At 33.3% G+C, this 25,356-nt stretch overlaps 2 protein-coding genes across 2 annotated transcripts; one reads left to right on the top strand and one right to left on the bottom strand.

Annotated features, from left to right (window-relative positions):
• The first annotated feature begins 7 nt into the window (after nucleotides 1–7).
• Nucleotides 8–2,232, top strand: LOC143598045 (IQ domain-containing protein IQM2-like). The gene is made up of 8 exons (XM_077076367.1): nucleotides 8–294; nucleotides 379–493; nucleotides 588–653; nucleotides 741–829; nucleotides 919–1,009; nucleotides 1,092–1,331; nucleotides 1,423–1,524; nucleotides 1,595–2,232. The coding sequence occupies exons 1-8, from the start codon at nucleotides 8–10 to the stop codon at nucleotides 2,123–2,125; spliced, it is 1,521 nt and encodes a 506-aa protein (XP_076932482.1). The 3' UTR covers nucleotides 2,126–2,232.
• A 17,255-nt stretch (nucleotides 2,233–19,487) lies between these two features.
• LOC143598051 (putative serine/threonine-protein kinase PBL18) lies at nucleotides 19,488–22,003 on the bottom strand. Its single transcript, XM_077076371.1, has 6 exons — nucleotides 21,928–22,003; nucleotides 21,165–21,490; nucleotides 20,622–20,757; nucleotides 20,343–20,479; nucleotides 20,117–20,240; nucleotides 19,488–19,887 (listed from the first exon to the last, which is right to left on the bottom strand). Exons 1-6 carry the CDS (start codon nucleotides 21,986–21,988, stop codon nucleotides 19,490–19,492), a joined length of 1,182 nt encoding a protein of 393 aa, XP_076932486.1. The 5' UTR covers nucleotides 21,989–22,003; the 3' UTR covers nucleotides 19,488–19,489.
• Between the last annotated feature and the right edge of the window lie 3,353 nt (nucleotides 22,004–25,356).

Here is a 25,356-nt window from a genome sequence, read left to right on the forward strand (position 1 = left end):
AACTTGCATGGGTTTATCGATTTCGTGCCCGTTTGCCGCCTGGACAGATTTGGAAACCAGTTTGTCATCCATTGGTTTTCAAGAAGCTGATAAAAGTGTGATCAAATCAGATGTAGTAAGCTATGTGACCCCTCAGAAAATGAGGGCTCAAGAATCTTTTAAATTGTCTTCATCAGAAGAAAACCGACCCGAATTGAGCCCGAAACATGAAGCAGCTATCAAGTTGCAAAAAGTTTATAAAAGCTTTCGAACACGACGAAAGCTTGCTGATTGTGCGGTTCTAATTGAACAAATGTTGGTGTTTTGACCTGTTTGAGTTATTTGACTTTTTTATTAGGATCTTAATTTTGCTAATGCAGCTTTATGTGTTTGTTTTAGGTGGGAAGTGTTGGATTCTGCAGAACTTAGAAGGAGTTCTATATCATATTTTGATGTCGATAAACACGAATCCGCTATTTCGCGTTGGGCCAGAGCAAGAACAAGAGCTGCCAGGGTACATTCAAAACCATTAAACAAATTAATATTATAATTATATAATTATATAAAATAAGATTACTAATGATTTTTTCTTAAAAAAATTTTTGCAGGTTGGAAAAGGATTATCAAAGAATTGTAAAGCTCAGAAGCTTGCATTGCAGCATTGGCTTGAAGCAGTAAGTGAAATTAGAATGATAAATTAATATCACATCATTATCGTAAATTCGAGTTTTTCTTATATTATTCATCTTACATTTATGCAGATCGATCCACGACATCGTTACGGGCATAATCTTCACTTTTACTACCTAAACTGGTTGCACTCTCAAAGCAAAGAACCTTTCTTTTACTGGTAAGAACATATTACAAAGCTTAAGTTTTTAGCAAAGAATTATATTTGTAACCTATGAACCGAACTTTCATTATTTTTTGAAAACTTAGGTTGGATATAGGAGAAGGTAAAGAAGTGAATCTTGTTGAAAAGTGTCCAAGATCAATACTTCAACAACAATGCATCAAATACCTCGGACCGGTATATATCTATCCCTCTTTCTTGATTCTTTCTTTTTTCAGCAAGATTCAATTTTTTTATTAATTTGTAAAATTATTTGTAGGTGGAAAGGAAAGATTATGAAGCAGCGATCGAAAATGGGAAACTTTTCTACAAACAATCCGGGGAGTTGATCGATACGACCGGTCAAACAAAAGGTGCTAAGTGGATCTTTGTTCTTAGCACAACCAAGACATTATATGTGGGGATCAAGAAAAAAGGTTACTTTCAACATTCAAGTTTTTTGTCCGGTGGGGCTGCATTGGCTGCTGGGAGAATTATTGCTGAGAAAGGTGTTCTAAAGGTATGCATTTTATATGAAAAAATTATGTCTTTTCTTTATTTCAAGAAAGTATCCAATGTGAAAATAATGAATCAAATGATTTGTTGAATAGGCAGTTTGGCCTCACAGCGGTCATTATCGGCCCACAGAAGAAAATTTTCAAGATTTCATTTCATTCCTCCATGAAAATGATGTGGATACATCTAATGTTAAGGTAAAAACCGACACCCTAATCGATTCTTGATTCTTGTTTCTTGATTCTTACATTTGTTTTATGATCTCAGATGGATTCAATTGATGATGATGAAAAAGAATATTATGGCAAACAAAACAGTATAAACCGTTTAAGAACTCCCTCATCGGAAGAAGACTATAGCTCAGAAAAGCCCGTTGAGGAACAAACGAAGCCGAAATCGTTAAGTAGGTTTACTAGGAAGTTAAGTGCTCTTGAAATACCCAAAAACAACAATTTGTTTGTGAATTTCAAGACTGAGAATCACACAACAGAACCGATGTTAGATTTTTACTCAGACGAAGAACACGAGTTAGAGATTGAAGATAAAGTTTCTAAAAATTCACATAAAGAAACAGAATCTTTTGAATTGGGAAGACAGATTTCATGCAAATGGAGCACAGGAGCTGGACCGAGAATCGGTTGTTTACGAGATTATCCTTCTGAGCTACAATCACATGCATTAGAACATGCTAAACTGTCTCCAAGAAGCTTGGAGTCTTTAAACAAAAGAAACAGTTGGAAATATCGAACACAACCGTCTCCTTTGAGCGTTAGATCGATGAATTTGGCTACTGTATAAGGTGGCTTAACAGATTTGTTTAATTGATCTGTTAGTTTATAGTGTTTATAGTAGGTTAACATAGGTATTTTAGGCATTCTTTTGAAGCTTAAATTATTGAAATCATATATAGATTATAGAGGTAAAAGAGGTGTGTATAGTGTATAGATATAAATTTGTATAGAAGTTGTAGATGGACATGAGTATTTATTTCAAATACTCTATTTTTACCATTAAATGAAAAAAGATTCAATTTTTGTGGTCTTTCTTTGATTGTGATTTATGTTCCTAAGTGAACCAGGCTTGTACCCTGTGCTAGTGTGGTTGTACCTTGCACAAGCCCTTTTTCTTATGTTTATAACATGAACAATCTTTTAACCAAAAAGTTGGAAGCTTTATGCAAAATTAAAGGAAAGAACATGTGCAAATGCAAAGAATGTAGTCCAATTCAAATTATAATGTTGGCAATCATGGTTGTACTCTGTGCAAGTATGGTTGTATCCTTGCTCCCCTTATTAATAAAGTTTGATTTTGTATTCTTTTATTAATAAAGTTTAATGGACACATTCTTTTCTTTTTATTATAAAAACGCTGGTATTTTCTTAATATATTTAGTTTGTCGGGTTATAGTAGCTTTTACTAAACAAATATGGTTGAATCTACACTTGTGATCAATGAGATCATCATGAGCCAAGTAATTGTAGTGGACTTTCATGAAATATTCATGGAACTTGGATTGTGCTTGCTTATGGGTTGACCTTATAATTGTCAAAAGTGTAATTGATTTGGAAATGTTGGTTTCACCAATATTTGGAAACCGTGTGAGAGATCAATATATATTTTTTTTTTGAAAATTGACTTTCATTAAAAACAAACACAACCAACGACTATCACCAAGACGGAGATAGACGCCGAAAGCCAAAAACCAATAACAACAATCACGTTACATCAAATAAACACCATCTTTTCCAATCTACTACCCCTATCTTAGATCTATTTTTGTACCAAAGAAAACCCAAAGATTTTATATCCGCAACCATTTCTACCACCTTAGTGTTCTTGCCCGAAAAAATCTTTTCATTCCTAGCCCGCCAAATCCTCCAACAAGTAATGATGACAATGCCATGAATAATCAATCTCTTGTTCCCCTTCGCACCACTAACCTTATGCACTTCCACCAAATCATTGACATGGAAAACAAAAGATCTAGGGATGTTGCACCATGAACCAATCGCATTCCAAACGGCCATAGAAATGAAACACCCGGTTAACAAGTGCTCGAGCGATTCCTCATTACTCTCACATAAAGCGCAACTATGATCATCACAATGCAAATGACGCCTAGCTAAAGCCTCCTTGGTTGGAAGACAATCCAGAACGGCCCTCCACATAAAAATATTACATTTTTTCGGGACCCAATCGCTCCATTGAAAACCGAAACTCTCAGCATCCACAACGGACCGCACCATCCATCTTTTAATCGACGAAACCTCGAACTCTTTGCAGCTACCAACCGCCCAAGACCATGAATCTTCACGGTCAACCATCACCACCCCTTGAAGGAGATCTTCCAACTCTTGCTTCATGATTTTTTGTTATTTATATATTGTTGACCTTTTGTTCGCCTAATTTAACAAGTTTGGGCGGCATTATTTGTTTAATAATATGCATAGATAAGATATACAATACTAATAATATGAAATATTAAAATTTTATATGATGTTTTACTGGATGTCTCTGAGGGTCGTTAAAATATTTGGGGCTGAAGGCGAGAAAACCCTTGGGTCTTAAGTAAAAAGTTTTTTATTTTTTTGTTTTAGTTATTGGTTTAAACAATTAAAATTTTGAATTGAATAAGGTAATGATTTGTTTTTTGTAAAACATTTTTATAAAAAAAAAATAGGCTTAAACGAATCGGATTATTGGGTTTAACACCCCACCCACCGGGTGCATGCTTGGCGATGTTTTGTAAACCGGATCGAGTATCGAATCACGCACACTTTTGACTCACTTAATTAGAGAAGACTTAAAAAATTACGTCATAATTAATTAAACAATAATTATTATATAAAAATTAAATTCTACATTGACATTTTTGATAAATTTAAAAGAATAAAAATATATTTTTTTCTTTAAAATAATAAGGATATATTCTTAACTGGATAATATTTAATTAAGTTACCAAGAATTACAATGGCAACATCTTCTAGATTAGTCTAATGACAACGTTAATAATATACTAGTTTGAGACCCGTCTACTATACTGGTAATTCCTAAAAATACGATATTTAATAAATAATCAATATACAAGAAACAATAAACTTATTAAAAACTATTAATACACAGTCGTTGTACAATAGTCTTTAAAACAACTTTAAAGTAAAACTTTAAAGTAAAAGATTATTATAAATATCAAAATATTTGAAAAAAATAGAAAGTAAATATTAAATTAACAAATTTTGATGCATAAATTTTAAGAATGGTAAATATTATTTTACTATTATAAATTTGTTAAAAATGATGAGGTTTAATGTGAGAATGATAAGTGGCAAAACTTGTAGCTTTTTATTAGAGAGTATAGATAAATTTGCAAAGTGATACTAATATGTAGATGAAAGTCTCAGGTTACTTGTCAAGCATCCTGTTAAATCTCAAACATACGAGATTTCCTAGAATTTTTCTAATTCTATGTAGTTTAGGGGATTTCTTTTTATTTGTGGGTGGTTTGTTTAATTTTTTGTAAAAGTAGAAACTCGCAAGGGGGGCTGTGAGTTTAACCACCAACTATAACTCGCAACGGGGGCGGTGAGTTTAAAGAAAATCTGACAAAACTTTTAAGCTCGCCCGCGGCGGGGGGGGGGGGGGGGGGGATGTTTGGATACATCAAATCATTTTCAGAAATTGTTTCCTCTTCTATTATTTATAAGCACAGAGAATCTATTGTATGTTTCAAATAAGTTCACCAACATAGCATATCACTACACCCAGTGTCGGAGCTAGATATATTTTTCCTATGGATTCGGGATTTTTCGGTGCTCGATTTTTTCCGACACCAGATTTTCGGACCCGGATGAGTCTGGTCAGGTCGTTTAGATAGATATCACTATCATAACAAAAACACGTCGTCAAAAATCAATAAAATACAAAGTTATATTAAATAAAAAAGATATTATATATTATAACACGCTTTCATGTTTTGAAAACGACCCATAACATCTTCAATCACGACTTAAAAAAAACTCCTTTTCAATCACAAATTTTATTTAAATTTTATTTAGGTGTTATGTTAAAAATTGTTAACTGGTTATTATTGGACCATTTATGAATAATTTTAGGTTATTTTTTATAATCTATATATGAGCTATTACCGGTTCATTTATAATGCTTATTAGTAGTTTTATAGTTATTTTAAAACTTTTTAGATTTTATAAAAAAATATTGATTACTAATTTTTTTTCATAATTAATTGGTTCAAATATCTTTTTAAAATGATACTAGGTTCACTCGTTAATTCGATACAATATGTTATATCTATATCGATATTACATATTACATATAAAACATATTGAATAGACAAAATGGTAATTTCCCACGTGTTTAAGGGGAGACGCCGTAAAAATTTAATATTCGTCACCGTCCGACCAAACGTTGCTTTATGACCTCCGGTGACGTTTAAGAACGATCCTTTATGACAATAAATGAATTTAAGGTGATTAATCAATCAATCAATCAATCAGTGAGCTACGCAACGATCCTTCAATTGAAAGAAAGGCGTTTCATCTCGCAACACAATAAATGGTGCTCAATCAATCGATTTCAACAGTTTCTCGAATTCGTCCTTACATTGCCATATTCGCAACACCAGTTTCTCACAATCGTGATTCATTCACAACTTCTACTCCACATATTAAGAGGTAAATAGATTAAATCCTCTCTCATTTTATGGTTTATTATGCATTTTCATTGATTTGATTTCCTGATTCGGTTAGAACGGTAGACGATTTCAGGGTTTTTGATTTTGTGATATGAAGTTACCATTTTGTTATGTTTTGATTGATTGATTATGGCTTCTAAAATTACTCCTTTAACTAATAGTATTTTGGTTGATTGATTGCAAACATTCAATTTTGGTGTCATTGGAGTAACCTTTTGGTAATCTTAGATACACTATGTTAAGTCTACGATAACGTTTTCAGTGGGATGATGAGTAGACAGCTCCAACTATTCAAAACCAAGATTATAAAGGTCAATGGAATGCAAAGGTTTGTCATTTGTAGGTCAAATGATTGGAACTTACAGTTCATATATAAAACAAGGGTCTCGGTTCGTGTACACTTATTAAATTAACCGAACATAATTCTTTCTTTATGTTTGTTTGTTTATTGAGCACTCATAAACGAACTTTCTGCCGAAAGGTTTGTTGAAAGTTTGGTTTGTTTACAGTTTCAAACACGCATAAAGTTGCTCATAAAATAAATAAATAAATAAATAAAACAGTTTTATATGCATAGTTGTTGCTCGTTTTCATTTGGCAGAATGCCAGTTTTACCCTTTAAGCACTTTAAGATGAAGATTAGTTTGAATTATAACTAATCTAAATGAACAGTTTATTTTGTGACAAATTCAAAATACAAATGTGGGCAGTAATTTAAAGGAGATGAAAGTGAAATCAAATATTATGAATTAACATTTGTGTTGATAGGCGACTCTGTAACGAGGTTAGATTAGTTACTATGCAGTAATTTATCCACATTTTATGCAGTAATTTTAGATATTTGTACTGTGAAATTCAATTCAGGTCTTTATATGGATATCTTTTATAACTATTTTGGATATTTGCAAATGTTAAAAAAAAGGACAGCTTCTAGAAATTGACAGGTTTCAATTTACTTATGAAAAGTGCAGTTGTTGATAATAGGCTCCAGCGTCAACATCAGTTTGGAGGTATGAAAGTTGCGCTTATCTTATTTTCTTTCTTTCTGACTCTTTGTCTATCGGTTGTTTCAGGTTATGGTTTTACCTTCTCATTACAGTTTTTTAGTTATTATGCTTAATCGAAGCACAATCATTTGTCTTACAGAGAGTACTTAAGGTTCAGAGCCATATATTTAGTTATTTAAAATTGGAAGCTTCTACAAAATTGGGTCACACGGTTAACTTTTGGGACATTTTTAATTGGCTCGGTTGGGTAACGGGCCAAATTTTTAAACAGTCTGGTCAGGTAACGGGCCAAATTTCAAACAGGTCACTTGGTTAACAGTTCAATATTTTAAACAGGTCAGTTGGCTAACGGGTGAAAAATGGGTCACATTTTTAAACGGTCTGGTCAGATAATGGGTTAAAGTCCTAAATGGGTCAAATTTAAAACACGTCATTCAGGTAACAGTTCAATATTTTAAACGGGTCAGTTGGCTAATGGGTGAAAATTGGAACTCTTTATACAGGTTGTTCACTCAGAATCAATTTATTGCATTTTTGGACCAAAGTGGGATTTTTGGGGTTATTATAGCTCTTAATTTGGATGACAGTTGCCTAACGGCTACGGTTAACAACTGATTCTTGTCAATTGTCTCTAGATAAATAGTTGATGTTTTATAGTTAATAAGAGTTTATAATTTTTAGGGAATGTTTCACTCAATAAAGACCACCTTTCACTCACACTTGTTACAAAAATTACTCAAATTTTAATATTGGTCATCGTCGTAGATTACTTTTAATGCTACTTTTTACTTTCTTTAACATTAAGTGTGGTCAGGTAACGGGTTAAAGTTCTAAACGGGTCAAATTTCAAACAGGTCATTCGGGTAACAGGCCAATATTTTAAACGGGTCAGTTGGCTAACGGGTGGAAAACGGGTCAAAATTTTAAACGGTCACGTCCGGTAACGGGTTAAAGTTCTAAACGGGTCAACTTTTAAACATGTCATTCGAGTAACAGTTCAATATTTTAAACGGGTTAGTTGGCTAACGGGGTTGTCATGTAGAAACTTGATATTTAGCTTTTGATGGAGTTGACTTCAAACGGGTCAAAGAGAGCTTATATGGTGACACACAACCTGTTGAGGATCTTATGTAGTCTTATTGACCTCGAAGTGCAGCTATGACTTGAAAATTTTACATATTTTGAAACTATAGATATCTCCAACTTATATGCTTCTTTGATTAAAATGTATATAAATATGTGAAGACAAACGTAACAGAAGAGTTGCCGCTGACTTGAGCAGATAAAGAACGTTGTATGAAACAACTGATGCGAACCAAACACATGAGAAGATTGAATCATTACACTACAAGGTATGTACTAAATGTGTGATAAATGTATATAAACATTTTTTTACTTTTAAAATAATTGATTTACTGAATATACCGGAGCAGGTTACTGTAAATGCAAAACTATAGGAGTTCATTTATTCCCTATGGCTCAACAAATCACCAATCGGGTTGCTGTAGTAAGGATGCATTTTAAAGCTTTATTGCATAAAACATCCAAAAAATTTGTAGTGATTTGACATTATTTCGGGACTTTTTTCTCTCAAGAAATATTCATATGAAATTTGTTTTATTTAGCCTGAAGTTGATTATTATTTTATTCTTTCCAATTATTGGATCTGCTAAATTCAAACCTAGCCCGTTTGTTAGTTGCTTGGTTAGCAAATACCCGTCACCTGACCCGTTAACAATTCTTTTTGTATCAACAAACCTGACATTGTCCTTTGATGCTAATAAACCTGTAGCCACAATTTTTTACCCGAAGATGAATTAATTCTTTATTTGATTTGCGTTGTGACTAATTGATTCCAAAACTGTCCCCTATAACAAAACGAATTTGCAGCCCTTTGACTTGTTTAAAGGTTGTTTGGTATAACCAACCACTGCTTCAAATGCCTCTTTGACCCTTATTATGCTATAAACTGATCTTAATGAAACCTATTAATACCGTATCATAACAAACCGAACCGATGCCACTAAATTCTCGTTGCATCGCAACAACAAAGTTTACCCGCCGCAACGCGCGGGCTCTCCTGGCTGCTAGTATAAAATAAAAAATGATGGCCGAACCCGGTGGGCACTATGTGGCTCCACCACTAACTATACTTTTCTTAACTAGACCTATATTCATTCAACACCAGCACGGGGAATGATTTGATATATAAAATATACAGAGAGAATAAAAAACATATGATTTGCAAATGGGTTGTAAGATTCCTACTCTAAACATATGCATAGAATAAAAACATGAGTAATTTTTGAAGTGATTTGATGTATTCAGACCTCGATCCCCCCCCCCCCCCCCCCTTACAAGTTTAAAAGTTTTGTCAGGATTCCTTTAAACTCGCTGCCCCCCATTGTGAGTTTATGTTGGTGGTTAAACTCGTAGCTCCCCCCCCCCCTCCTTAACGAGTTATCTATTTTACAAAAAATAAAATAAACAAACCACCTATAAATACAAAGGGTCTTCTAAACCACCTAGAAGGTTCCCCCCACCCCACAAAAAAAAATTCCTAAGGTCAAATCTTATAAAAAAAAGTTATTTTGAAAATTTTGTTTGCTTAAAAATGCTCCAACTTCCAACTAGTTAAGTGATTGCAGCGATCATTAGCCTAACTGGTTGAAATTAGGTATTCAAATACTTTAATTTAATTATTGGGTTTAAGTCCTATATGTGATAAAAAAATAGAGGGCTTTAGATTGGATCAAAGAGTTTTTCAAGTATGATGAGTTTCCTTTTGAGAGCGAAATAAAAATTGATTGAATAGGCCAGTAGCATGTTAGTGATTCAAATAGATATTAAAAAACAAAATAAAAATGGTTAAGCGATTCTTTGATTTAACCATCACTTGCCATTTGCCACCATACCATTTGGTCAGGTTTTAACAACATTGATAAAGCATTTGTTTTTTTAGCAACAAAATTAAGGTATTTGTTTTTTTTTCCCTTTAAATGCGTTAGTGACAAAGATATTTATAAAAATAGGTTATTTATAAAATATTTATCAAAATGAGTGTTATTCTCAACTAAACAAAAACTCATTTTGGTAAATATATTTTAAATAATCCATTAATAAATACTTTTCACCCAAAATTTATAAAAAAAAAAACCTCATTGTTCAACCTATCGACAAACAATACCAACAGTGGCACAAGCAAATGGAGCAATCAATACCTAGTCTAAGATCGTTGATTAATATCTTGGATAGTTATCAAATGACATTTGACCCAATGATATTTGGTAGTGTAATATACGCCTCCTCTCTTTGGAGGCCGACGATTCAATCCTGTAATAGACATGTTCAGTGAATTTAGGAGTAGGTCATTAGTCTTTAAACACAATACATTGGATAGTTGGATCGACAACACCTAGTGTTATGGAAGATTGCATGAACGTACTATTAAACCCCATATGGAATTATGGATATTGAGACTTTTTATTTGGATCAATGAATGCTAGAAGGTAGAAAACACAAATGCAAATGTTTGAAAACCCGGAGTTGAGGCCTAAAAACGGCCCACAGAAAGGCCTTGATGAGCCCAAATACAATGATTTAATTTTGTTTGTTTAGCCCAACTCTAGGCCCGAAATCCATCATTTTGGATCCGCTTTCAATTTCGTTTTCTCCAGGTTCTGTTTCAAAACAAAGACATATGGTTATTATCTTTAAAGCTGACTCCTGGTGACACAGAGAGTTTTTTTTGGAATATTTTAAGCTAAGTAGCACGGGAACGGGTACGGGACCAGGATACGGGACGTTACGGGTACGGGAAACGGCAAAAATCAAAAATCCAAGATACGGGTACGGCAATGGTATGGCAAAAAAAATACAAATATATTAAACAAAGTCCAATATATATATATATATATATATATATATATATATATATATATATATATATATATATATGTTTGAGAATTGAATACGTTAGTTAAAATCTAGGGTTACAAATGAAATATACATACCTAGAGAGACTAGATTAAAGAGAAAACACCTTTTTATATAAAAGTTTAAAAGTTTTTAGGATAAAATTCATACAAATGAAACATGAAGGGGTTAAATGTTAAAATAAACCTAAACTTATTTTAAACCTAAAAAAAAATTTAACAGCCGTCAGTATCTCTTCCTTCTTCTTCCTACTGCTCCGGCGCTGGAATCTCCGTTTCGAAAACTTCGAACACGCCGCACCCAAAGCCCAGATACGTATTACACCTGTCCCCAATTTTTGGAAACGACCGGGAAACGTTTCGGCGGTGTTTCGCCAGTGTTTCCGTCCCCGGCGCGTCCCCGGGACGAGGACTCCACCTCCTTTGGCGTTTCGGTGCAACGTAGATTTTAAGTACCATTTGCTTAGCAGCATTGCTCTCTGAGCTCTTTTGTCCACCATCGCTTCCTCTAGTACTAGCTCTGATCTCTCTTCAGCAGTTGTAGTACGAGTCTTTCATTCATCTCTTGCCCTTTATAGTCGTAATCGCTAGAAACTCTAGATCATTGGCAGTTAATTGGCATTGACGTAATATTTTTTCTCCTGTCGGAAGGGGGTCCTGTCGAAAGCAAGAAAAGGCATTGCAAATGGCGTGCCCTTATTTCTGGTATATATTTTTAAGGGAAAATTCCCAAAATAGCCTTATTTTGAAAATAGATTCTAGGTTTGTCTCCCAAACTTAATAATTCCAAAAATGGCCCTCTTTAACTAATCTTTGACCATGTGTTAGGAAATTTAACACGTCTTTGACGACATGCTAGCATAACACGTCGTCAAAGACGCGTTAGATTTCCAAACACATGATTAAAGACGCTAGCATGCCGTCAAAGATGTGTTAGATTTCTTAACACATGGTTGAGGATGAGTTGGGCCTCCAAACACGTAGTCAAAGATATGTTAGCACCAAACGTATAGTCAAAGATATGTTAGCTTTTTGTTTGTTTTTTTAATATTATATTTTTATAACTAATTTTATTTATATTTGTTTTTCTTTTATAACTTTTAATATATAAAAGTTTTATATTATTTCGAATATACCGACGAGACATGCTTACTTTTACATACTTACCGACATAAAATTACTCAAACTCAAGCCGTGCCAAATCAATATCGAAATATTCAATAAAATTTGACCCCGCTCGGTTTTAAATAAAATTTATGTCGGTCCGTAGATAAAAGTAAACATTTCTCGTCAGTATATTCGAAATAATATAAAACTTTTATATATTAAAAGTTATAAAAGAAAAACAAATATAAGTAAAACTAGTTATAAAAATATAATAATAAAAAAACAAACAAAAAGCTAACATATATTTGACTATACGTTTGGTGCTAACATATCTTTGACTACGTGTTTGGAGGCCTAACTCATCTTTAACCATGTACTAGGAAATCTAACGCGTCTTTGACGACATGTTAGCATCTTTAACCATGTGCTAGGAAATCTAACGCGTCTTTGACGACGTGCTACGCTAACATGTTGTCAAAGACGTGCTAGATTTCCTAGCACATGGTCAAAGATTAGTTAGAGAGGATCATTTTTGAAATTATTAAGTTTGGAGAACAAAACTAGAATATGTTTTCAAAATAAGGCTATTTTGGGAATTTTCCTTATTTTAAAGGTCACAGTAAAGCTGCCTAATGTTATTCTCCTCTTCCTTTGTGGGACTCAAGTTCGAAACTCTTGCACTGCAGTTACCCATTGTAATTTATTAAGTTTTATTTTTTGTGTATATTCTAAAAGATTATTACTTAAACCAAGGAAATCTAGAATTACTTGGTTGAATGGCTAGAGGTGAGTTGGTTAACTTAAAAACCACACATGCTTGGCTTAGTCTTTCTTTCGAAACTTGGGATTTTATTTTTTCTTTTAGGTTTTTTACAACTTTGGTTATTTTATTGTTTCAAGATAATTTAGTTACATCCTTTATAAACTTCATGCATGGGAAAAAACCATAAAAAAAAAATACAATATAAAGTATTGGTAACCAACAATAACGTTCTTTTTTACATTCCAGTTCAAATGTATGTTTGGTAGCTATACGGTGTGTTGGTTTCATAACAATAGTTACAAGCTAAATCAATATTGCTTAAAATGCAAGACAAATCAAAATTCGCCGCACAACGTGCGGGGGAAATTTTCTAGTTATTTATAAAAGTATTAGATTGCTTGCTGTCACTCTTGGACAGACGTTAGGATTAGAGGTGCACAAAAAACCCGAACATGGAACCAGACACGAAAAAACCCGGAACCGGTTTTTTTAAACCCGGGGTTTTAATACCCAAACCCGATCCTACCCGTAGGGTACGGATAGGGTATGATTTTCAATGCTGAAACCCGAACCCGTACTCGATATAAACCAGATAATACCCGAAACCCGGTTCTAGTTATACCTGAAACCCGGGTTTTTTCCATACCCGAACTGGGTTTTTTGCATACCCGAACTGGACTTTTTGCATACCCGGATATTAGTGTTTGTACACATGTGTCTGTGTAAACATACCCGGGTTTTTTGCATACCCACAGATTTATAGCCGCTCTACAGCAGATCTTTTTTTAAGCGCATATTTGATATAGATACTTATTTAGAGCAACGCCTTTTGATATAACAAACAACAATTTAAAACACATAAAATATATGCTTTTTATATCATTTGTTTAGTTTTTTACATATGTTTGAATGAACTTTAAGGTTATATGCAAAAAAATGTAGTTAGGATAAAAAAACGAAGCATGCCCGTTAACACAAGAGCATTGCAGAAAAATGGTTTTTTTAAGACCCGGAATAGGGTATTAAAATATTCAAAAAACGGGTTTTTTCAATACCCGGAAATAGGGTATTCAAATATCCGGGTATTGAAGACCCGGTTCAATACCCGACCCGAACCCGGTACATAGGGTATGGTTTTTCAAGCCAATATCCGGACCCGAACCCGACCCGGGTATTACTAATACCCGATTTTCCAATACTGGATCATACCTGAAGAGGTATGTACCCGCCTTAACATCGAGCGGGGCGGGTCAACCCACAAGATATAGACAAGAGGCTTGAAATCAAGATATCATGAAGGCACAAAGCCAAAACCTATGCGCACGGCGCATATCATATATGCTCACGCATCACATATGCTCACGCGTATCACATGCTCGCGCACCATATATGCTCACGCATATCACATCTGCGCGTAGCGCATATCGCATGCTCACGCATCATATATGCTCACGCATATCACATCTGTGCGTGGCGCATATTACATATGCTTGCGCATATCACATCTGCGCATGAAACATCTGCGCGTGAGAATAAAGAGAAGACTTCGCGCATCCTCAGGATAGGCGCATATCACACGTGCACATAATCAACCTCGTCCTTATCCAAATCAGGATAAGGACAACCTTGATTGTGCTCGTCAGCAAACCTTCCAGAAGGTATCCTTTAAGGAATAAGAATATGCTGATGTTGACAGCTGCCAATGAAAGGTGGACAACTCAGCAAAACCCATGTGCTACCACGTGATTGCACATGGGTCAGGTAAAATGCCTGGGTCAGAGAATAATCAATGAAAAAGCACCAGGTGTCCTAAGGACACGTGGCGCAAAGCAATAGGAGGAGGCCAAAAAGGCCCTAATGGGATCTGAGCCCAATCATTGGAAACCCTAACACTATAAATACCACACCACCTCCACAAGGGGAGGTAAGCAAGAAAATACATTCCAATTCGTTACTCACTCTCAGATTATTATTATCTTCTCCTACAATCTCTTATTCTCACACCGGAGGGTTACCCCAAAGAGGACCCCTCTGTCCCTTTCTGAGGGGTAAGTTCACGGTGCTGCTCGTTTTGTAGGTGGAAGAACTCATACTCCGGAGAACCATCGGTGAAATATCATACTCATACCCGAGGAAAGTTGATCGTCTACCAGTGAGCCGATCCACGTTTCTTCAATACCCAAACCCGGCTCCTTACCCGAACCCAGGTTTTTCTAATACCCTATTTGTGCACCTCTAGTTAGGATATTATTTTATTGATGGGTGCAAGAGAAATATAATGAGCTACAACACGAGTCCCTATTATATACCTTGACCGGTACTTCCAGTTCCAACACATGAAGATCTCATGCTCTTCATACTGATGCAGTTATTTTCATATAATGTAATTGTTTTATTATCAATAATAGCTAATCATATGATTATTGTTTATAGATTGCCACATTAAAATAAAACCTAGAAGTAGCGGAGATTGTCACATCAATGGAAGCAACGACCGATTCATGGGTTTTGTAATCCAGATTTGATAATGCACAATTCGATTCCTTGTCCTTCTGAGACATGAGTTTTTTTTCTTGAAATAGGCATGCGTGTAAAAAAGGAAGTGGTTTTAAATGGTTGACTTTATTTTAAATGATTTTAAGTAAGTTGCTATTTTAGGCGACGGATGTAGGTGACACCCATATGTGGAAGACTATTCTCAAGTAGAGGGTTATGAATAGGATGAACAATTTGTAAAATATGTACGTTAATGTAAAAAAAAAACCCCTTATAAAATAATAACAACAACAACAACATTATCATACATTAATGTTAATATTTGTAATAACGATATAAACAAAAATCATAAGTTAATATTAATAATAATTATTATTATAATAAATATTCTAAATAATATTAATAAACCTTAATAATAATCGCAGTCTATTTATTTAAATATCGTTATAATGATATGTAAAATCATTTTATAATTTATGATTTACTTTTATATAATGCTAGGCAAAGAAACTACAACACAATACAAAATCGGATGGTGGCATCACCTTCATCTCCAAGTCAATATTTTTAAAATAGTTCAAGTGGTTTTTAAGGCTAAATGCATTTTATTGTATTGTTGTTGTTTTTTTGTCTTGCATTTTATAAAAGTGAAGAATAAATTATTAAATGATTTTAACATATATAATATATATAATACGTATTTAAACAAATAGACAGGGATTATTATTTAACCTTTATTATTATTATTTAGAACGTTTATTATTATAATTAACTTAATTTTGTTATTATAATTATCATGAAAATTATCATTAATTTATGATTTTTAATCCTAATACTATTATTATTATTATTATTATTATTATTATTATTATTATTTATTGGGGTTTTCTTCATACTAGCATGTCTATTTTACAAATTCTTCATCCAATTCAAAACACTCTGTTTGAGATAGAGGCTTCCCAATGTCCTACCATCTCACACGTTCAATGACATGAACAACTACCTGGAAAGTTTGCTGATGTGTCACCCTAATTCACTCTCTGAGATAGCAACTTACCTAAAATGACTTAACATAAAATCAGCCACCTAAAACCATTTTTTTTCAAACCCACCAATATTAAACCAAAAGAAAAAAAAAAGGGTTTAGGGTGGGACGGGGTACATTTTTGGTGTGTGTCTTGGTGGACACTTCACTATTGATGTGTGGGTGGGAAGCGTGCGTGTGTTAGGTGTGTGCTGGCTAGTATGGAGATGTGAAAAGTAATGTTTGCGTCATAGTGAAGTGCAAATTTGTTTCGTGTCTTTTTTCACTTGGGTGCTGTTTGTTTTTTAAGACAAAAACTGTCTGCAATCTGATTTCATCTGATTTCACATGTTTAAATTAAAAATCGTCAAAACCGAGTTGTGAACAACCATACGTAAAATGTTATTTTTTTAATTGAAAAAAAAACTACAACAATATCATACTCAAATTAAAGAGAATAAAATTCTCGTTTTTATGATGTTACTTTTAAAAAAAATATTAACGTGTGAAAAAATTATAGTCGTCTAAAAATCGTGAGGGAAAGTTGGTTTAAAATTAAAATAAAAAATAATATATAGTAAAATATGAGGGATCAAACTTGCAAATATGATTTAATTGTGAGATTTTATGTTTGAAAGACCATTTTGTCCTTCTTCAGCATGCTTTGTATGTGGTACCATATGTTATATAGATTGTATATCCCTTAAAACTAAGGCGTCTTAATTTGCCCTCCTATCGTACGTTATATATAGTATAGATATAGATTATATGTTTTTAACATATATGAACTTAAGAATCCAATTATTGGTTGTGTTGATCAGGTGGTGAGAACCAGATGAAGTTAAATATCAAGGTATGTAGTTTCTATGCTCCATGGGTTGATGGTCCTTGTCAAGATAAAAAGTGTGATAAGTATTGTGCCCGTTTAAAGGGGAGATTGAAAGTTAGGGGAAAATGCTTGGGTCCTCCATTGTGTGAATGCAAATATATTTGTTAAATCTTTCATGCATTGATCAAGATGATGAATAAAATGAAGCAAATAAATTCGTAGTTTATTTCCTTTCTTAGGTAAACATTTTGAGTGATCATCGCGGTTAATTGAAAACAGAGTTTACTTGAAAATTGTTTTTGATATCTCCATATTTGTCCCCTATATGCATTGAAATGATGATTAAAAGATATGTCAATGTTATGAGATTATTGTCATGTGTTACATTAACATGTTTTATAAACTCATGATCAAAATATAAAGTTAAAATTTGATTAAGATATATAATTAATAGTTGAGATAATTTACTTGACAATGTGTCACGACAAAAGAATTCATATAGAAACGTTTGGAGGGGTAATATGAACATAATCGGTATTGCTGACTTTTAGATTATTAGTGATTATGGAATTTTGGTTGTATATGTTGCTATAACGACTTGTGCCTAATGCAAAATGATCAAAATGTTTTTCATTTAGCAAAATAAGTTAAATAAGTTTAATGACGGACTTGATTGTAACAAAATTAAAACTTTAAATATCATTATTTAAATACTGAGAATACAAATATTTAATTATTAGATTGAAATAACAACTTTGACACCTTGACCACAGTTTACTTCATATAATATCATGTAAAAGTGGGGTTTTTTTTAACAAATAATTGATTACATAAAAAAAAGAATTGAATTTCAAGTTTTTTTTTATTTTTTGATTTTCTTTTTTATGTGTTTCTTTCTTTTCTTAAAAAAAGAAAAATACTAAATGGATATTTTAAATTTTTTAAGTTTATAACAAAATATATATTTTTAAATTACATTTATTTCTAGAATTAGTTTTTATCTTATTTTTATCTTCACGTTTATATAAATATATAGGTTTTGGATCAAATACAAATAAAATTAACGTGTTAATTGTGAAAATCAAGTAGAGTAATTATATATAGAAGTAGAGTAATTATAATTATGTTGATTATCACAATTAACATGTTAATTTCATTTGTACGTTAACTTTCCCTTAAATATATAATCTTTATTAAAAATCGACAGTCAACTACACACTTTTATTATGTTTCAAGTTTCAACGTTAACGAGGTTAATACTAATGTAAAAAGTCGTTGAAAACCACCCCGCCGTTACGCCGTATGCCCATATCTACATTTCAAACTCGCTTTGAAGCGCATGTTATATGATGCTAGTTATAGATAATTTAACATGATTTAATGGCTACCATAATTATAGAAAATCTATGTTCATGGACAGCGACACTTAAAAAAATGCATATGATTACAATTCTATTCAATGTAGCGGTGGCTATAGTTTGGCTTTGGAACGATTCAATGTATCATGACTAGGATAGGTATAGAGTTAGTTGTATTAATAATTTCCTTAAATAGTAATTAATGCTTAAATTTATTAATTTAAGGTAAGCATTTTACGTTTATCAAGTGTGTTGACCAATTTAAAATGAGTCAAAAAATCATATATTGATGTACCATCTTTACAATAAGGGGGTGTTTGAGATTCCTTAATTTGCCTTCTTATAACTTTTTATTAAGTTAATAAGTTACAAAAGTGTAACTTATGGGGTTTTTCCTCTCATAATATAAGCAATCCCAAACACCTTATTACTTTCAAAAAGTTTATAAGTTATAAGTTGGTGAAAATAAGCAATCCCAAACACCCCCTAAATAGAAAAAAACGGAAACCCAACCATATGTAAACCACATAAATTTTAAATTGGTCAAATTGACCGACTTGCTTTGATTTGACAATTGTTTTGGATTCTATTGTTTATAAATTATAAGCATCCCAAGACATACGTAGATATGAAAACCACTAGGAGGCCTAAAAATCAACCTCAAAGTGGTAAAATTAAGTTTTATAAAAGAAAACGACAGATATTAAACACGCAATGCACTATAGCTTAAAACAATACTCTAACATCACGGGTCGCGCCCGAGCACAAAGCCCACTTAGCTTTACCGCGAGCCACTAGCCAAACTATAAAGATTTTATGAACTTTTTACTTATCATCCCATGTGTGAGTTATTATCTACAATCACTTGTATATCATGCAACAAAACTTGCACATCATGCATGAAGAGTTGTACATCAAACATATATACACCATCATCTTGAAATTTTACCTACACTTATCTCCTTCAAACTCCTAAACTTTTGTTGGTGTTGATCAGGTGAACCTCTCAAAACATCTTTCTGACCATTTTGAATATCTAGTAAAGTAGCAAGAACCTCAGCCATAGTCGGCCTGAACCGGTGGTCACTATGGAGACACTTTGATGCGAGTGCAGCCACGGCTTGTGCACTCTTCTTGGAGTATTGACCACCGAGTCGTGTGTCCATGATTCTAAGAATCCGTTTGGTATCACTTAGAAACGGTTTAACCCATTCTACCAATGTCTCTTCTACCCCACCAGCTCTCTCGTCGGATATGGCTCGTCTTCCTGATAGCAGTTCTAATAAGACCACCCCAAAACTATACACGTCGTTTTTTGGTGTCAAATGCCCTGAATAGTGTAAAAATCGCCTTGTTAAAATTAGGTAACACGTGAATAAGTCGAATGTGTATGTACATTGTTTATATATTTTATGTAGAGACAAGAAACGTATATATAATGTAAATAATCAGGCGTTAGAGAAGTGTTAGGGATTGCGATTTAATAATGTTACATACAAAATATTAAGTTTTGTAAAAGGTAACTTTACACAATAGTTCAATGTATTAAAAACTCGTACCTGTTGCTACATATTCTGGGGCAGCATAACCGTTGGTTCCAACAACCCTAGTAGACACGTGTGTGTTGTCTCCAACAGGACCATTTCTTGCCAAACCAAAATCTGAAAGCTTCGCGTTAAAATCCTATGTAATCCAATGACAAAAAAAACCATTAATAAGAATATAGGAAACAAGAATATCTTTGCTTTATATCTTAACATAAAGGGAAATAGTTTAGGCATGCACCGAATCTAGCAAAATGTTGGAAGCCTTCAAATCACGATATATGATACAAGGTTCTTGGCTATGCAAAAACGATAAACCTTGTGCTACATCAACCGCGATGTGCATCCTTGTAGCCCATGGCATCGGTTGAACACTTTCTACAAATAAAATATATAATTTGTTTAATAAATGCTATAAAATCTTACTATGTATTCATGTTTTGTGGGTCACGTATCATTCTATGACGTCGGACCCACAAAATGAAACAAGCGGTATCAGTATGAAGAAAGTAATACTCACTTCTAAACAAGTGATTATCTAAGCATCCTTTTGGCATGAACTCATAAACTAAAAGGCGGTTATCGCAATCTGAACAGTAGCCAATGAGTTTAACAAGATTTTTGTGATGAAGTCTCCCCATGTAATCAAGCTCGGTCTACAAGTAGGAAAAAAAAAATCAAAACACAATTTCTTGTGAACCAGCCAAATTGAGTATTTTTAAACCGCCTCCATTTAAAGTGTCCAGTTTTGGGTCGGACCATCATATTGGGCCGGTCGTTGGTCCGGATTTAAAAGATGTTCTTCAAATTTATTTCCTTCTTAAAATCTTATTTTCTATAACTCCACACATAAAGAAAAAGTAGTTTCATCTTTTGTTTTTAACTACTTATATATTTACATATATAAATTTAAATTATTTATGACGTTATCTGTTGTTTTCTAAAATCTTGTTTTTTAAAACTAGTCCGAGTAGTGGGCAACTAAAGATGGCCAGTTGGATGACCAGCCTGGTTATGAAAACACAAAGGAAACAAACATAGCAAACGAAACGGGACCACTTACAAGCCATTCGCGGTGACCTTGGCGGCTATCATCTTTCAGTATCTTGACAGCCACCACTAGCCCCGTGCCTGGTTTGGCCGGAGCAAGGGTGGTCTCATCAACCCACCCTTTAAAAACCTGACCAAAACCGCCCTCACCTAGAAGGCTATCGGGCCGGAAGTTCTTGGTAGCAGTCTTGAGATCACTCAAGCTAAACGCTTTGAGGTTAATCGGAATTGGCAAATGATCATTTTTATGTGCTTTTGAAACCTTGTTGAAGCTCACTGTTTTTGATTGATTCTTTGAGGATTTTGAATTATGTTTCCCACTTTTGTTAATCATATCCTCTGTAAATCAAAACGATCAACAACACATGTTACATATAAAAATTCATATTGAAGAAGCTCTATAATTAAAAATAACAAATAATAATAACAATAATAACTGACGAAGAAAGATAAAGACTGGCATGGTTGTTAAACTCTCGACTAGGCGCTGATTAATCGCTAGTCGCTAACCCACCGACCTGTCGCCGGTTAATCCCCATTTATCTAAAATCGGTCAAAATTGAAAGTTTTATATATAAAATTTGTAATATATATGTATATTTGAAAATTTACATATGAATTCCAGTTCGATTAATCCTCGATTAGTTGCTAGTCCTTACCCCCACAGCCCGACTAGCACCTAGTGATTTCTAGAGTACTGGTACCCAGAAATTGAGTAGAAGAAGCATGAGCAAAGTCATAATAATTAAAATTAACAAATAATAATCAAATATTACCTAGAAATTGAGTGGAAGAAGCATGAGCAACATTGGCTGATTTTCCACCACAAATACCCATTATGGAATGATGATCTTATGCAAATGAAGTTGTCTATGAAGGGAAGAACAGAAGCAGGGGATTATTATTATTATTAATAGTATTAATAATATGTTGGGTGGTGTTGTTGGTCTTGTGTTTGAATTAATTGATAAGAATTTTTGGCTTTTAATATTAAATTGGTGATGGAAGCTTCCAACGAAACTCCATAAAATCAATAGCAGAAATGGAGTTGGAGTTTTGGGTCCAGTCATTTGTCGAGTAACGAATTTATGGTTTGATATATTCAAAAGCGTACAGGTTGACCTTCTAGAGAGTTAGTTATGTAGAATTTGGCATATGAATAAAACCGTCAAAATAATATCTGGGGCAGTATGTATTCGGGCTACTTTTTTTTTCTTTTGTGGGTGCGGGGGGGGGGGGGGGGGTTGAGACGGTATGATGTTAGACGATACTTGGTTTGGTTACATGAAATGAACGGACCGTATTTGGAACTACCAATAGTTAACATGAAGGAGATGGCAGTTGATTTGAACATGGATGTCTTTAAGATTTTGGGTGCTCAAAACAAGTTAAAAAAAGTTAAAAAAACCATTATATATATAAAAAAATGTTTCAAAGATCGACGACAATAGTTTTAATAAAATGGTGTGAAATGATGTATTGTGGAAAGTGAACTTTATAGTTAACAATAAAAGGGTCCATATACCAACAAAATAAACTCATCGGTCATACACACGCATATTGAATTTATTTGGGTCCAACTTGATAATGAGCCCTTAGCGGTGGCTAAGACCGACTGCTCTCTGGGGTGGCCTTGGATATGGAAGAGGTATGTGTGTGGAACCACCCGCGGGGGGGGGGGGGGGGGGGGGGATGTTTGGATGCATCAAATCATTTTCAGAAATTGTTTCCTCTTCTATTATTTATAAGCACAGAGAATCTATTGTATGTTTCAAATAAGTTCACCAACATAGCATATCACTACACCCAGTGTCGGAGCTAGATATATTTTTCCTATGGATTCGGGATTTTTCGGTGCTCGATTTTTTCCGACACCAGATTTTCGGACCCGGATGAGTATGGTCAGGTCGTTTAGATAGATATCACTATCATAACAAAAACACGTCGTCAAAAATCAATAAAATACAAAGTTATATTAAATAAAAAAGATATTATATATTATAACACGCTTTCATGTTTTGAAAACGACCCATAACATCTTCAATCACGACTTAAAAAAAACTCCTTTTCAATCACAAATTTTATTTAAATTTTATTTAGGTATTATGTTAAAAATTGTTAACTGGTTATTATTGGACCATTTATGAATAATTTTAGGTTATATTTTATAATCTATATATGAGCTATTACCGGTTCATTTATAATGCTTATTAGTAGTTTTATAGTTATTTTAAAACTTTTTAGATTTTATAAAAAAATATTGATTACTAATTTTTTTTCATAATTAATTGGTTCAAATATCTTTTTAAAATGATACTAGGTTCACTCGTTAATTCGATACAATATGTTATATCTATATCGATATTACATATTACATATAAAACATATTGAACGGACAAAATGGTAATTGTTTAAGGGGAGACGCCGTAAAAATTTAATATTCGTCACCGTCCGACCAAACGTTGCTTTATGACCTCCGGTGACGTTTAAGAACGATCCTTTATGACAATAAATGAATTTAAGGTGATTAATCAATCAATCAATCAATCAGTGAGCTACGCAACGATCCTTCAATTGAAAGAAAGGCGTTTCATCTCGCAACACAATAAATGGTGCTCAATCAATCGATTTCAACAGTTTCTCGAATTCGTCCTTACATTGCCATATTCGCAACACCAGTTTCTCACAATCGTGATTCATTCACAACTTCTACTCCACATATTAAGAGGTAAATAGATTAAATCCTCTCTCATTTTATGGTTTATTATGCATTTTCATTGATTTGATTTCCTGATTCGGTTAGAACGGTAGACGATTTCAGGGTTTTTGATTTTGTGATATGAAGTTACCATTTTGTTATGTTTTGATTGATTGATTGATTGATTATGGCTTCTAAAATTACTCCTTTAACTAATAGTATTTTGGTTGATTGATTGCAAACATTCAATTTTGGTGTCATTGGAGTAACCTTTTGGTAATCTTAGATACACTATGTTAAGTCTACGATAACGTTTTCAGTGGGATGATGAGTAGACAGCTCCAACTATTCAAAACCAAGATTATAAAGGTCAATGGAATGCAAAGGTTTGTCATTTGTAGGTCAAATGATTGGAACTTACAGTTCATATATAAAACAAGGGTCTCGGTTCGTGTACACTTATTAAATTAACCGAACATAATTCTTTCTTTATGTTTGTTTGTTTATTGAGCACTCATAAACGAACTTTCTGCCGAAAGGTTTGTTGAAAGTTTGGTTTGTTTACAGTTTCAAACACGCATAAAGTTGCTCATAAAATAAATAAATAAAACAGTTTTATATGCATAGTTGTTGCTCGTTTTCATTTGGCAGAATGCCAGTTTTACCCTTTAAGCACTTTAAGATGAAGATTAGTTTGAATTATAACTAATCTAAATGAACAGTTTATTTTGTGACAAATTCAAAATACAAATGTGGGCAGTAATTTAAAGGAGATGAAAGTGAAATCAAATATTATGAATTTACATTTGTGTTGATAGGCGACTCTGTAACGAGGTTAGATTAGTTACTATGCAGTAATTTATCCACATTTTATGCAGTAATTTTAGATATTTGTACTGTGAAATTCAATTCAGGTCTTTATATGGATATCTTTTATAACTATTTTTGGATATTTGCAAATGTTAAAAAAAAGGACAGCTTCTAGAAATTGACAGGTTTCAATTTACTTATGAAAAGTGCAGTTGTTGATAATAGGCTCCAGCGTCAACATCAGTTTGGAGGTATGAAAGTTGCGCTTATCTTATTTTCTTTCTTTCTGACTCTTTGTCTATCGGTTGTTTCAGGTTATGGTTTTACCTTCTCATTACAGTTTTTTAGTTATTATGCTTAATCGAAGCACAATCATTTGTCTTACAGAGAGTACTTAAGGTTCAGAGCCATATATTTAGTTATTTAAAATTGGAAGCTTCTACAAAATTGGGTCACACGGTTAACTTTTGGGACATTTTTAATTGGCTCGGTTGGGTAACGGGCCAAATTTTTAAACAGTCTGGTCAGGTAACGGGCTAAATTTCAAACAGGTCACTTGGTTAACAGTTCAATATTTTAAACAGGTCAGTTGGCTAACGTGTAAAAAATGGGTCACATTTTTAAACGGTCTGGTCAGATAATGGGTTAAAGTTCTAAATGGGTCAAATTTAAAACACGTCATTCAGGTAACAGTTCA

Source organism: Bidens hawaiensis, unplaced genomic scaffold (assembly GCF_021521415.1).
Source record: "Bidens hawaiensis isolate Kalapana, Puna unplaced genomic scaffold, B.hawaiensis_p1.1 tig00049487_1, whole genome shotgun sequence".
Classification (NCBI taxonomy): Eukaryota; Viridiplantae; Streptophyta; class Magnoliopsida; order Asterales; family Asteraceae; genus Bidens; species Bidens hawaiensis.

Excerpts from the sequence above, each read along its gene's own strand:
- LOC143598045 (XM_077076367.1), top strand. The coding sequence starts at position 8 with ATGGGTTTATCGATTTCGTGCCCGTTTGCCGCCTGGACAGATTTGGAA. Across the intron at positions 830-918 it reads AAAGAACCTTTCTTTTACTG|GTTGGATATAGGAGAAGGTA; the intron begins GTAAGAACATAT and ends TTGAAAACTTAG. Across the intron at positions 1,525-1,594 it reads TGGATACATCTAATGTTAAG|ATGGATTCAATTGATGATGA; the intron begins GTAAAAACCGAC and ends TTATGATCTCAG.
- LOC143598051 (XM_077076371.1), bottom strand. The coding sequence starts at position 21,988 with ATGGGTATTTGTGGTGGAAAATCAGCCAATGTTGCTCATGCTTCTTCC. Across the intron at positions 20,241-20,342 it reads CCAACATTTTGCTAGATTCG|GATTTTAACGCGAAGCTTTC; the intron begins GTGCATGCCTAA and ends TGGATTACATAG. Across the intron at positions 19,888-20,116 it reads CCCAGAATATGTAGCAACAG|GGCATTTGACACCAAAAAAC; the intron begins GTACGAGTTTTT and ends TACACTATTCAG.